At 47.0% G+C, this 14,590-nt stretch overlaps 1 protein-coding gene across 1 annotated transcript; it reads right to left on the bottom strand.

Annotated features, from left to right (window-relative positions):
• Window positions 1-833: 833 nt before the first annotated feature.
• On the bottom strand, window positions 834-14,375 carry LOC144118985 (uncharacterized). The gene is made up of 5 exons (XM_077651746.1): window positions 14,145-14,375; window positions 13,290-13,383; window positions 12,680-12,755; window positions 10,492-10,621; window positions 834-958 (listed from the first exon to the last, which is right to left on the bottom strand). Exons 1-5 carry the CDS (start codon window positions 14,158-14,160, stop codon window positions 834-836), a joined length of 441 nt encoding a protein of 146 aa, XP_077507872.1. The 5' UTR covers window positions 14,161-14,375.
• Between the last annotated feature and the right edge of the window lie 215 nt (window positions 14,376-14,590).

Here is a 14,590-nt window from a genome sequence, read left to right as displayed (position 1 = left end):
CGTATCTTTTCGGTGCATTACAACTAGCCCAAAGTGCCACCTTAGTGGACTCCTGGATTTAGGCTCGTGATTAGAAGCCAAATTAATATGTATAAAAATAAAAAAAAATCAAGGACGCCGCATGCAGGGATGTCAGATGCTTGCAGAATTTTTTGGGCGAACGCAATGGAAGCGTCTAAAAGGCCAATCTCAACAATCATTTGGGGAGTTAGTTGCAAGATGCCGTCTTGGTTGTGTAATTGCTGTCGCCTATCTTTGCGGCGGATCAGTGAACCAGCTATTTTATTGGCGTAATGCAATGTATGGTTTTCAGAAACACGTCGAACTCCTCATCAGCACGACCATAGTTCAGCGCTATATTTCGCGAAAAGTAACCCAGCCAAAACGCACTACAGGATTCTAAGACAGAAAATTTCTGTAGTCTGTAGTCTTGTCGTATTTTGGGCATGTCTTGTGTAGTCTGTCTTGTCTTCAGTAGTCTGTCTTGTCTTTTGTAGTCCTGTCTTCTGTAGTCTGTCTTGTCTTTTATAGTCTGTCTTCTGTAGTTTGTCCTCTCTTTTGTAGTCTGTCTTGACTTCTGTAGTCTGTCTTGTCTTCTGTAGTCTGTGTTGTCTTCTGTAGTTTGCCTTGTCTTCTGTAGTGTGTCTTGTGTAGTGCTCGTACACTGTGTAACAGTCGTTACTGTCACCTGTCAATTAACACAGGATTTGTGTTCTGGAGTAGGCTATGCACAAAAATGCACAGCTTGTTAATGGTCGCCTGTCAATTAACACAAGCTTTGTGCATTCCAGAGTAATTCGTGCACAAAACCACTAGAATTGAAATGAAAATGATCAATATTTATTTACTGTTTCGTGCTTTTTTTTCGAGCTAGCTGATGCATGCTGTCCAGCGTTGTCCTGGCCGCAGGTTCCTAGATACATCGCCCATGAGCCAAGAAAAATGGTTTTTGTCTTGGCTGAAAAAAAACAAAAAATAGAGATCACCGCTGCTACCTGCGCAAAAAAAATGTGAAAGCGTTGATGCTTCCTCGACACTGGTCGCCTTTCAAATTTGGTGCCATGGTTGTTTTCTCGTTGACTTCATTGGCTATCAATTAACTCTTATTTTACCCTCATTTCATCCCAGCAACGATTTCGAGTTTTCAAATTTCCCTCCACGGATCGTTCCTGCCCACTCACTGAATACCCGCCCAGTCTAATCACGCGTTCATTGCCTTTCGCTTCTCAATAATTACCTAATTGCCTCTAATTTATCATTCTTTTTCCTATCTCCTGGTTAAGTATAGGACACTTATCACTGGTCACGTGATTGCTCATTTCGAGTTTTCAAACTTGGCGCCAAGCTTTGGCTTTGTCCATACTTCCAGTTTTTCAAACTTGGCGCTACGCTGTAGCTCCACCTACTTTCAGCGTTTTCAAATTTCGCGGCACTTTTTCTCTGGCCCAGCCACTTTTTGGACATTTTTGGCTGTAAGTAATTATCAGATTATGAAATTTTCTTTTTGAGCAGCATCCTCACATCATCCTCTGCCAATTACACAACCAATCATATGACGCTATCTCTTCTGAGTTGCCCACAACTGCTGCGGACACGATCCCCGGCAACATAGCCTAGTAAACTTCTCACTTTATTCAAAATGTTGTAATACTGAACAAGGCTTATGACTGGCCGAGTTGGTACTGACTCACCTTAAAACCAGCCAGAACACACAAGATGACATGAGCTCAAGAGGCAGGACTAACAAAATTTAATTGAAGATTTTGATTATTTGATTTGTGAGGGTTTACCGTCCCAAAGCGACTCGGGCTATGAGGGACGCCGTTGTGGAGGGCTCCAGAAATTTCGACCACCTGGGGTTCATTAGCGTGCACTGACAACGCACAGTACACGGGCCTCTAAAATTTTGCCTCCATTGAAATTTGACTGGTGCAGCCAGGATCGAACCTGCGTCTTATGGGACAGCAGCCGAGCGCCATAACCACTGAGCCACTGCGGCGGCATCATTGAAAGAAAGCCGCAAAAGGAGACCCGCAAAGAGATACAAGCGCACAATAACCCAAAGCAGTGAAAGGGCGAAGTGCAATCAAAGGTCACTGACATACTAATGAATCATCTAAAAAAGCAAATTCCTTACGGTGAAGGTTTTCCGATGGCTTAGCCACACGTGTCCTTAGCCTTACCGATGTAGTTAGCCTCAACTATCTACCGACAGATTTATCCTTTCCATAAACCACTGATGTGTCGTGGAAATTAGGCGTGCAAAGAGACATGTCATCCTCAGATTTGCATTCACAAGATTGAGCATACAGTGCCAGATTAGAATTTACCTTCCCCCTATAGAGTGAAAGTGCTCAGTCAAGTGCAAATTCAAATATCTGCCTCTCTGCCCATATTAGTTGCAGCCATAAGGCAGTGGAACGCAATAAACTCCATTACTTTTGCAAGTGGTGAACCTTTTTTTGTGACACTGTCCATTGTGGACAAGTACCCAGTTTTATCAAGCCTTTTTAATGGCGGCGCAAAGGCCTCCTGTCTTGCACTTCGCTGTTAAGACAACAGCAGCATTACGCTTTCCCGCGACTTTCTTGAGAGTGTGAAATACTGTGGAGGTAAGGTGTATCAGCATCATCGGAGTATGTGCTCCTTACCCTTGAGCGAGTGAAAACATACTATGACAGGTTGTTGAGATGGGCAAGTGGGAACCCAGCTGCTTGGAAACCTGCTACAAGAATGCGTCCTCAGCAGTGATGGCATGACTTATCTAAAGCTGATGTCATGCAGACCCATCAAGTGTTTCCATCTTTACTGACCTTAACCAGTGTTACGTTTCGGCTACGACGCGCGGTATAGCCGGCGCGGATGCAACGGACGCCGGGGCTTCGTTCAAAGCGGCGGTCATTTGGACCCGTTCAGTGCTGCCGTAACGCCTCCCGCTAAGCGCGTCCAGGCAGGTTTCAATGCCACGTGTCGTCGTGTGTGCGTGTGTGTGTGTGCATGTTGGTGCCCACGCTTGTCAAAGCGCGGCAGCCGGGGAGAGGAGCTCCCCAACTGGGAGGCGAGGAGGTCTGACCGGCGCCGGCCCGGCGGACGCGCCCGTCACGTCTGTACATGTCTGTGCGTCGCCGTCTCGTGCGACTCATCCCAAGCCGTTCCTTCTTGCCCTCGACTCCGAGGGTATAAAAAGGAGCTGCCCCGGACGCCAAGGGGGACTTCGATTTCTTCCTTCGAGTGACGTGGTCGCCCTGACCGGCTGCTCTTTTGCGATGCCAGAATAAACAAGTTGTTCTGTTGCCAGTCGACTCATCCTTTGCCGGGACCTTCGGATGTTTCCAGCTTTGCCCCAGGCCGCCAGGCCAACGCTACCCTTGGGGCTTGCAACCCATTTGCAACAACTGGTTGCCAGCGGTGAGATCCCGACAACGGAGGCCAGCAGTGAAGATATGCGGTCAACTGTATGCTGAGCAGCACAACGACCATCCGGGAGCAGTGCAACGAGCCCTGTGTGATGACTGGTTGCCTGCAGCGGAACGACTGCGCTGAATTCTTGGCTGCGAGGTTTGGTGAGTGCGGGACTTTCTTCTTCTGAGTTTTGCCAGGCTTTTGTTAGTGTCAGAAACAGAGCTGGTAATTGTGATGTCGTTGCTGCCGGGTTAGTTTGCGGCAAGACAATAGTAGGCAGTAGAGAAAGCAGCATTCGGAGCAGCCATGGATTTGAAGTCGTTGCGCAAACCGAAATTGCTGGAGCTTGCAATAGAGTTGGGTCTGGATGTCTCAGACAAACTCAGAAAACCAGAACTGCTAAGGGCTATTCTTGAGTTGGAGGCTGAGGATGACGAGCTGTCGGAATGCCTTGAGACAATTGAGGAGAGGGAGCAAAAAGACGAGCGCGAACGTAAAGAACAAAAAGAAAACAGAGAAAGACGAGCGCGAACGTAAAGAACAAAAAGAGAACGAGGAGCGCGAACGTAAAGAGCAAAAAGAGAAAGAAGAGCGCGACCGTCAACACGCTTTGGAAATGAAGCGTCTCGAGGTAGAGATGGAACGCGCTCGTAATGGAAGTCAGGCACACGGTGCAGGAGAGCGGGTATCGTTCAAAATGACTGACCTGATGCGGCCGTTTAAGCTTGGAGAGGACATTGGTTTGTTCCTGGTTAACTTTGAGCGAACGTGCGAGAAGCAGGGGTTCTCTAGGGAAACGTGGCCACAGCGCTTGCTCACTTTGTTACCCGGCGAGGCGGCCGACGTAGTCGCTCGCTTGAAGAGAGAGGAGGCAGAGGATTTCGACCAAGTGAAATCGAGTCTGCTAAAAAAGTACAGGCTGTCAGCGGAGGCGTTTCGTCGGAAGTTTCGGGAAAATGAAAAAGGCAGAAGTAAGTCATATACAGAGTTTGCCTACAGGCTCATGTCAAACATGCAGGAGTGGCTCAAAGAAGAGAAAGCGTTTGGTGACCACGAGAAAATTCTGCAGTGTTTCGGGCTGGAACAGTTTTACAGTCGGTTACCTGAGAACGTGCGGTACTGGGTCTTGGATAGGCCAGACGTTAGTACAGTGGCTAAAGCCGCCGAGCTAGCCGAGGAGTTTGTGACGCGTCGGGCTCGCGGAGCTAAGGACGGTCAAAGGGGTGAATTTGGCTCCAAGTCTGAGAGGCCGAAGTTCACACCCATGAGAGCAAGGGGGGACACACGTAGTGCGGATGCGAGTGAAAGCAGTCCGACCGAACGTAAGGAGACGGCGGCAGCCGAAGCCGAACGCAGAAAGCGGTTCGAGACGAGGCAAGCGCGCGTGTGTTATACGTGCCAGAAGCCGGGTCACTTTTCGGCGCAGTGTCCAGAAACAAAAACCAAAGTCGTGTTTTTGTCATTATGCAGCACTGACGAGAACATGAAGCTTCTCGAGCCTTACATGCGAGACTACCTCGTGAACTGGAAAGAGTGCCGAGTGCTTCGTGATTCCGCAGCTACAATGGATGTAGTTCACCCTCTTACGTAGAACCCGATATGTTCACGGGCGAGTGCGCATGGATCAAGCAAGCCGTGGAAGCTCATAGCGTGTGTCTGCCCGTAGCAAAAGTGCTTATTGAAGGACCTTTCGGAGCAATTGAGACGGAGGCCGCAGTGTCATCTATGCTGCCCCCCCCCCAGTACCCGTACCTATTTTCGAACAGGTCCGATCACCTCCTGCGCGAGAAGGGGCTTTTGTTTGGTGAGGCTAGCGTTCAGGCCTTAACCAGATCAAGAGTTCGGGAGCTCGCTGCAAAGGCGGTAGTTGCGGGGCCGACGTTGTCGAACAATGAAAAAGGGTCGGAGGCGCAGCAAGCTGATACTCAGAGCACGTCCGAACTGGATAAAATTGAGCCTGTAGCGTTGAAGGCACCAGGTACTGGAGAGGAAATGCCCGACACGGGAAAGTTAGAAGAGCTTCCGGTCGAGCTTCCGGGACTAGGCTCAGTGACGAACAGGGAAGACACCGATCAGGTCATTAGTGACTTAATCATTAAAGCACCGCTGTCGGCTGAGCAGAAAACCAAACTACACCAACTCTTACAAGAGTTTCAAGGTCAGTTCTCTGAGAGGCCTGGTAGGACTTCTGTCCTTACTCATGATATAGAACTTACCTCCCCAGAGCCAGTACAATCCAAGGCGTACCGGGTGTCACCCCGCCAGCGCGATATTATGGAGGCTGAGGTAAAGAAAATGCTACAGCTCGGTGTTATTGAGGCGGGTGAGAGTGATTATACCTCCCCTTTGATTTTAGTTGAGGTACCGGGCAAGGAACCTCGTCCTTGCGTCGACTACCGCAGGCTTAATTCCATCACTAAGGATCAAATTTATCCGATCCCTAACATCGAGGAGCGCCTTGAGAAAGTTAGTAGCGCTCAGTTTATTTCCACCCTAGATCTTGTCAGGGGTTATTGGCAGGTTCCACTTACAGTAGAGGCTAGTAGGTATGCGGCGTTCATTTCACCAATGGGAACATTCCGTCCTAAAGTTTTGAGTTTTGGTTTGAAGAACGCGCCATACTGCTTTTCAAGCCTCATGGACAAAGTGTTGCGGGGACAGGAAGAATTCGCTTTACCGTATTTAGACGACGTAGCGATATTCTCCGCATCCTGGTCTGAGCATATGGCACACTTGCGGGCAGTGCTAACCCGCCTGCGCGAAGCGGGCTGGACAGTCAAGGCTCCCAAGTGCCAATTAGCACAGGCCGAGGTTGTCTACCTCGGTCACGTGATTGGACAGGGTCGTCGCCGCCCCTCTGAAATAAAGGTGGCCGCTGTGCGAGACTTCCCGCAACCGCGCACGAAGACCGATATTCGGTCGTTCTTAGGTGTCGCTGGCTACTATCAGAGGTACATCCCCAGGTACTCCGATATCGCGGCTCCCCTGACGGATGCTCTAAGAAAAACAGAGCCCCAAACAGTCGTCTGGAGCGAGACCAAGGAAAGAGCTTTTAGCGCCTTAAAGAGCGCCCTAACAAGCCAGCCTGTGCTACGATCGCCAGACTACACAAAAGGGGTCGTTGTTCAGTGCGATGATAGTGAGCGAGGCATGGGCGTTGTACTGTGCCAAAGGGACAATGGAGAAGTGGAACACCCCGTCCTATATGCTAGTCGTAAGCTGACCTGTCGTGAGCAGGCGTACAGCGCCACCGAGAAAGAGTGTGCGTGTCTCGTGTGGGCCGTTCAGAAATTGTCATGCTACCTAGCCGGCTCGAGGTTTATCATTGAGACGGATCACTGCCCTCTCCAATGGCTGCAGACCATCTCTCCCAAAAATGGCCGCCTCCTGCGCTGGAGCCTCGCCTTGCAACAATATTCCTTTGAGGTGCGTTACAAAAAGGGTAGTCTCAACGGTAACGCCGATGGCTTAAGTCGAAGCCCCTAACGTAGGAATCCGCCTCAAAGTTGTTTGTTACTGATGTTTTCTTCCTGAGGCAGGATTTTTAACATATTGCTTTTGTTTAGTGTTTCAAAGTGATTATGTGCTTTCTAGTGCAATTTTCCAATTTGTGGACGCGTTCTGAGTGCTGCTTGACTACTGTAAGGAACTAGGCAGTGGTATAAAAGGGGAAAGAGCCTGGCAGAGCTTAGTGAGGGTTGTCTCGTGCTTACTGACTGAGCGGTTGCGTTTCGGCGTAGTTCTAACGCTTGCTTGGAACGAGCACAAAAATGGCAACTCTCCCGAAGTCACTTTGCAGTGTCCTGTGTGATCCTGAACATGAGAACGAGGCCTTCTCTGTGCGCTGCGCTCAAGCAACGTCGAGGGACGACCGGTTTTGATTACGAGCGTCATCGAGCGACATCCCTCCGGACAGCGGATGCAGTCCCCTGACCATCGGGATCTCCTTCTCCCGGCGGGGCGGTCTGTTACGTTTCGGCTACGACGCGCGGTATAGCCGGCGCGGATGCAACGGACGCCGGGGCTTCGTTCAAAGCGGCGGTCATTTGGACCCGTTCAGTGCTGCCGTAACGCCTCCCGCCAAGCGCGTCCAGGCAGGTTTCAATGCCACGTGTCGTCGTGTGTGCGTGTGTGTGTGTGCATGTTGGTGCCCACGCTTGTCAAAGCGCGGCAGCCGGGGAGAGGAGCTCCCCAACTGGGAGGCGAGGAGGTCTGACCGGTGCCGGCCCGGAGGACGCGCCCGTCACGTCTGTACATGTCTGTGCGTCGCCGTCTCGTGCGACTCATCCCAAGCCGTTCCTTCTTGCCCTCGACTCCGAGGGTATAAAAAGGAGCTGCCCCGGACGCCAAGGGGGACTTCGATTTCTTCCTTCGAGTGACGTGGTCGCCCTGACCGGCTGCTCTTTTGCGATGCCAGAATAAACAAGTTGTTCTGTTGCCAGTCGACTCATCCTTTGCCGGGACCTTCGGATGTTTCCAGCTTTGCCCCAGGCCGCCAGGCCAACGCTACCCTTGGGGCTTGCAACCCATTTGCAACACCAGCGACAAATACACCTCTTCACCATCCTTCCCCAACAACGAGTGGTCCGACTCGTAGCTAAAAAGAGCCTTCCCCGATCTTTAGCTGTAGCCCCGACAAACATACTCGTCCACAAAGCGCAAGTCTGCATCAAGAAACTGCTAACGGTTCTGCTTAGACAGTTCTGATGTAAAAGACAGGCCTTGACCGCTCCTTAAAGACTCCTAAAACATCTTGTGCCAACTTATCTGAGCCTTCTATGTCCAGAAAAATTACAGTCATGAACATAACGAAATGCTACTATGCCAAGGTCTTCCAAACAGGGCCCTAATGCCTTATTGACTATAGACAAAAAAAATGTTGCTGAGCAAAGGTACGACCTGCGTGTAAATACCGCCCTGCCAACTGACAAATGCGGATTTGCAGTAAAAGGACAACAGCCCCAAGAAGCCAGCAACCGAAATCACGAAATCATCTGTAAAAGCATGTTCATTGTTCACCCTGATGCAGTTTGCACATACCTCAGAGGTCTATCATGTGACAATGAATAGTGCAGGCCCTCCATGTCGATGCTCACTGCAGAGCACCTGCCCAGGTTGCTGTCCACAAGAAACTAGAACTCCACAGAACTCCACTTTTGTGAGTTGGCAAGGCGGTATTTACATCATAAATCAGGCATATGCAGAGAGTCCCAGGTTGCACTCTACCTCCGCGACAGTCTTCTGTCCAGAGTCGATACCGCATCAAAGCCCTGTTTGGAAGGCCTGGGCATAGTAGCATTTCGTTATGTTGATAGCTACCTAATTTTTTTTGTACTAGGAGGGCTCAGATAAGTTGGCACAAGACGTTTTAGAAATCTTTAGGCATGTGGTCAAAGCCTATCTTTTAGGTGTGAATTTCACTAAGCATAACCGTTTGTAGCTTCTTGACTTAGACCTGCGCTTTGCGGACGACCACATATGTTGGCGCCAAAGCCCAAGATTAGGAAGCCTCTTAGCTACGAGTTGAACCACTCGAGGCTAATGAAGGACAGGTTGGCAATCACATGCATCACGACTGCTTTATGGAAGTCATGCCATCACAGTGTTTAGAATGCATTCTCGGAGCAGGTTTCCACGCCAATGGCACCTGGGTTCCCATTTGCCCATCTTGCGCACCTGTCAGAGTGTGTTTTTACTCTCTCGAGGGAACGGAACACCGTTCACATGATGCTGACGTAGTTGAGCAGCACAAAAAGACGGGCTCTATACCTTACCTCCACGCCATTTCGCACCATCCCAAGAAAGTTGCACCAAAGTATGATGTTGCTGTTGTCTTGACCGCTAAAAGTAAGGTAGGAGCCCTTTGCTTCTCCGTTCAAACTAGGCTTGATACAACTACGGGTAATCGTCCGCTATGCACAGTGGCAGATAAAAAATGTTCACCACTTGCAAAAGTAAACCAATTTTTTGCATTCCACTGCCTCGTATCTGAAACTACTATGGGCAGACAAGCAGATATCTGAATGTGCGCCTGGCTGAGAGCACTTTCACTGTATAGAGAGGAAGGCGAATTTTCACCTTACACTGCACGTTCAATCTCGTGAATGCAATCGGAGGACGACCTTTCTCTTTGCACGCCTGATTTCTGCGGCACATCAGTGGTTTAGGGAAGTGATAAATCTGTCCCGATATAGTTGAGGCTTACTACATCAGTAAGGCTAAAAACAAGTGCCTGGCTAAACCGTCGGTGAACCTTCACTGTAAGGAGTTAGTTTTTTAGATGGTTTACTAGTACGTCAGTGCCTTTCGGTTATTTTTTGCCCTCTCACTGCTTTGGGGTCTTGCGTGCTTGAATCTCTTTGCAGGTCTTTTACCACTTTCCTTATAAAATTTCAGTTGTTAGACCAGCCTCATCTTGTGTTCATCTCTTCTCCTGTTTTGTGTCTTCCGGCTGGTTTTAAGATGTAATACTGAATGCCAAAAGAAAGCCATTTTAGAGTCAAGTGCACTTATAATGGCCACAGCTATAATGAATGTTCATTTATTACAAAAAAATAGTGCTTACTTCATTAATTTATGCATGAAGTATATGACACTGCATCAAAATAAAAAAAAAGACTAAGCCTCTAACCCTCATGGCCAAACTGCAGTTACAGCAAACAAAAGGACACCATAAACCTGCCCCACATGCAAAAGCTTGCACTACAGGCCAATGCAGAAATAAGATCAGATTACTTCCCAAACTGCATGACACTGCCACGCAAAGTAAAGATTGTGACAGGCAATAAAGGAGCAACAAAAAAAGCAAACTGTAGGTAGCAGCCAATCTCATGCAGACAAGCTACAAGGTCAGGCCAACATAGACGTGGAAGAAATTTGAAAAAAAAGCCACAACAAGCATATAATTTTTAAGGTTTTCACAGCCCTTTAAATGGCAAATACTTTCCTGAAAAAACAATAGAAGCGGCATTTTTTTTTCGGCAATCAATTTTTTCATGGACTTCATTATTCTTGAAGCATGGGCGGGCATAAAGTAGTATGATTAGTGCATGCGTTCCTAAGCAATGCCATGCCAAAAACTGTACTTACAGAAAAAGCTTGCCTTACTGAGTGAATACCACTGGCCATCCACTAATTTCCCAGCCTGCTCCAGGTCCCTGGCAAAAATCACACGCAACTTGGTGGCTTGCACAACTTCCATGCAACTCTTGGTCTTTAGCTGGAAAAAAATAAGGGATCAGCGAGATATCAATTTTTTCATGCATTGCTTTGTTTCAATGACTGACTAAGGAAAAAAACAGCATTTTCTGTGAGCGCAACTATTTTTTCACACTAGCTTTCTACAGTAAACCATGTTTATCGCGACCTAATTCACACTGACTTGCTGCACGGCCCCAGCACTACTGTGTATAGCTCTATGGTTTCAAATGCTTGTTAGCTCTGAGCCCTTGGGCTTGCACTCGTTAATGCAGAAAACCTCGGAAAGGGCAACCAGAGCTTCGAGCTTTAAGCCATAGGTATTCAGAAGCTCATTGGTCTGTGGGAGAACTTTTGGCTGGGTGACACAGTAGCAAATGCTTCTCCAGCTACTTTCACTCCATTGCAAAAAACTCGCACAGCAGAGACCTGTCCTCCATTTTGCATTGCAGAAACAATCACTGAAATTCAAAGCCCGCATACTAAATGCACACCTACCTTCAAACACAGCTTCATAATAATGGGTATAATTATTGGAATGAAATACCAGTCAGTACATGTAGTTTTCAGTTTATCCAAAAATTATAAGCAACCGACAAACAATAAACATTAAAAGAGAAATAAAATAACCAGAATTGTTTAAAAAATCTGTCAGAAGAATTATGTGACATCCACAACCCTCCAGCAGTTCTTCGCTTTTGTGCACCTTCAAACCACACTTTCTTACAGGCACATTTGCACAGAAATTGGGTTGAACCTGATCTTTAAGAATCATTTTTGGTGCAACAGTAGGAAGAAACCAGGTTTTACCCAAAAACGAAGCACCCTACACATTGCATCACAAGCCCAGATGGTGCACTTGAGTCACCTCTTATGCTTATGCAAAAAACAGGAACAGAGATATCTTGACTAAATAAAAAAAAGAGGAAGTACAGTGCATGTGTAATGCAGAGAAGATATAAGCAATACCACACTAAAACACTGGGAGGATTATAAGAGTAGGTGAATGCATGAATGGGTGGCAATCAGGTGGCTAAATGAGATTAGGAAATTTGAGGAAAAAGGGTGGTAGCATGTGGCAAAGGAGACAGTTACCTAAAATGAACTAGAGAACCATTGTTCTGCACTAATTTTAACAGCACATTCACACGACAGACAAAATCACTAACTCCAGGAACAGACTGAGAATCATGCAACTCAATGTCAATCACCATTGCAAATGGCACCAGCACCGCAGACTGCACATGAGGAAAAGTAGACATATTTTTGCTCTCAACTTTGAGCAGCAGTCAGCTGCGCTTTTAAGCAAAGCTCTAAAGTACGGCAACATCGGCACTTTGTTTTACTGACATGAGGGTGCTTGTGAGCGTGCAAGTCCCATGTTTGTTTTGCACCAAATGTGTTAATTGCGAGGTATGTTTAACTAAAGAGGGGCATCTAACATGGGCATCAGTTCTTCATTACTTCCCTTCTATATCCCTCCCTTATATCACGGTTCAAGTGTCCACCAAAATGTGAGACAGTTACTGTTACATTTCCTTGAATTTTCCTTCAACTAATTTTAAATTTTTCAAGTATACAGCTTTAAGAAGGTAGAGGTACAAACTGTGCAGTATAACCATATGCTATGGCAATAAACCAGCAATAAATCTGTGCTGACAGCAGCTTGCCCAGTGCATTGCAAGGATGCTATACCACAAAGGATTGGTGTCATCGTGCAATGTTACATTACTGACTGACAATTTGGTCTCTGTGTCAGAAACACTGGTAAACCATCATTGTAGAGCACAATGTTTTTAAAGGGATAAATGAACATATAGGTCCTTTTCGAGGACACATATGCATACCAGGCAACAGGTGTGCAATGTCAAAGCACGTTTATGTTAACAGCAGCTGCGTCAAGAGCTACATCAGCGACTATATTTTATACAAGTCTACAGTTCCGGTAATTATAAGCTGAGGTACTGCTGTGAAGTGCATGTAGAGTTTCATGCATTTCTAAACCTAGCTGCAAGCCTATATTGAAAATATTTTTCTAAATAGGCAGCTAAGATATGCATCACTGAAAAAGAATAACTACCATGAATGGATCAGGAGGGATGACACAGCCAAAGGCAGGAAGCACGCATGGCCCAATAGATGCTGGCCGCTGGCAACTGCAAATAAATACATCCAGAGCAGCAGCTGTCAGTGGCTGTAGCCATGTCATGAATGACAAGAGAGGGAATCGTCTACTGCTTTAAAAACTAAACTTAGACGTAATATAAGTAAATAAAAAACCAATGAGCTAGCCCATGACAAAACAAATGAACAGATTTTATGTAATGCACCCATATACATTCTTTGAGAAGAGTCACAATGACTGTTATAACCCCACTGAAAGATGAGCTGGCTGAAATACCGCACACCAATTTGAATATAGGATGTGCAGGTTTTCATTAATTCCTATCATGGTGTCTTGCACCAATGTCTAGGTATTAAATTGAAAGTTGCAACCAGTCTGCCTTGGTTCAATGAGAAGAGAGAATGGAAAAAAGCATGCCTTCACTAGCAAGAAGCTTGATATCTCACAGCACAGCTTGGCATCATAAAAAAATTGCTAGCGCATTTAACAAATCTGCATACAATTAAAAGCTGCACAAATTTGTCGACTGGCAATGCAAGTAAAGGCAAGAGAAACAAAAAAATACCAAAGAACACTCGTGAGTGCGGCGAAGGGAGGTCTGTGGGTAGGATCCCGTGCCTGGGAAGAGTTCCGAGCTCGGAGAATCGCCGGCACCACAGCTGATGGCACGCAACCAAGAATAAATAACAAAGCGAAAATAAGTAAAAAAAACCATCTACAATGGCGAACGACTTGAATACGGGCCACAAAAGCGAGGGATATAGCAAAAAGGTAGAAATCCTAAATAATTGTGCAGGTGCATATACGACAGCTCGCAGTGCTCAGAAGGAGAGGAAGCATCAACGTTTACAGCTCAGGAGACGCAAGATTCATCTAACTTCGACATAACACTGCCTCAAATCTTGATCCACTGGGGAAGCACAGACAAGTTTACAAATGACAAGGCGATGAATATGAACTAGCCTTTCGGATGCGATCACTGTCTCAAAATTTAGTATGACGCATATTAAGGCACAAGCACTAATCCGATGAGTACTAACCCTGAGCAAAATAGTGCGGTGTCTGATCGCAGCTGGCCTAGCGCGAGCGCTCCACCGCGCGGCACTTCTCGCTCATCGTCTTCTACGCAGTGCAAATCCATGCTTTTGCACCGAGTGTCGAAGCGCTTGCAAGCGAAAGCGTAACTCTGTTGTGATATCTGGTGCCATTTTTTATTTACCACGGCACGCGAGTAATAAATGCACATAAAGGCAATGAGAACAACACTTGCCATGCAGGATATAGGCCCTGCTTTTTTGGCACCGCATTATAGCTGCGGCAACCGCAGGCGGACTGCCTCCACTCACATCCTTATATAGCCGCATACAAATAGCGCGTGTGAATACAGATCATTAGCAAAGAAACGCAGAGCGGGACTCACCGGCCACGCGATTCATCCAGGCTTAGTAAAACGGCGCAGGAGTCTTCGTTCCCCTAACAGATGAAAAGACGTCGCAGCACTCTTCATGGCTTACCCGTTGAAACTCGCCAATGTTGGCAGGCCGAAATCCTGGTCGTTGGCTTCCAAAACACACTCCTGCTCACCTTCCTATTGAATGAGTTCTTCACACGTGTCCGCCGTACAAGTACTCAAGCAATGCCTCAAAGAAGCAAATAATACAAAACACGACGTGTCGGTTGCGCTGCAATGGCGCCGACGGCTGCGCTTTCGTGTCGGTGAAAAATTACAACCGACAAAAAAATTTGTTTTTTAAACCATGAATACTTATATTATCTTCACAGCAAAGACACTGCATTTATTTTAAATTATTTTTAGATTATTTAAGAATACTAAAGCGCTTTCAGTTAGTTTTTCTGACATGTCGT

Source organism: Amblyomma americanum, chromosome 1 (assembly GCF_052857255.1).
Source record: "Amblyomma americanum isolate KBUSLIRL-KWMA chromosome 1, ASM5285725v1, whole genome shotgun sequence".
NCBI lineage: Eukaryota > Metazoa > Arthropoda > Arachnida > Ixodida > Ixodidae > Amblyomma > Amblyomma americanum.
Note: the sequence above shows the minus strand (reverse complement) of the source record. Positions and strands in the feature narration are given on the sequence as shown.

What these genes read in the sequence shown, in the direction of transcription:
- LOC144118985 (XM_077651746.1), bottom strand. An exon ending in GCACTCACGAGTGTTCTTTG is followed by an intron (nt 12,756 to 13,289) that starts GTATTTTTTTGT and finishes ATTTATTTGCAG; the next exon opens with TTGCCAGCGGCCAGCATCTA. An exon ending in TCCCTCCTGATCCATTCATG is followed by an intron (nt 10,622 to 12,679) that starts GTAGTTATTCTT and finishes ATTTTTTTCCAG; the next exon opens with CTAAAGACCAAGAGTTGCAT.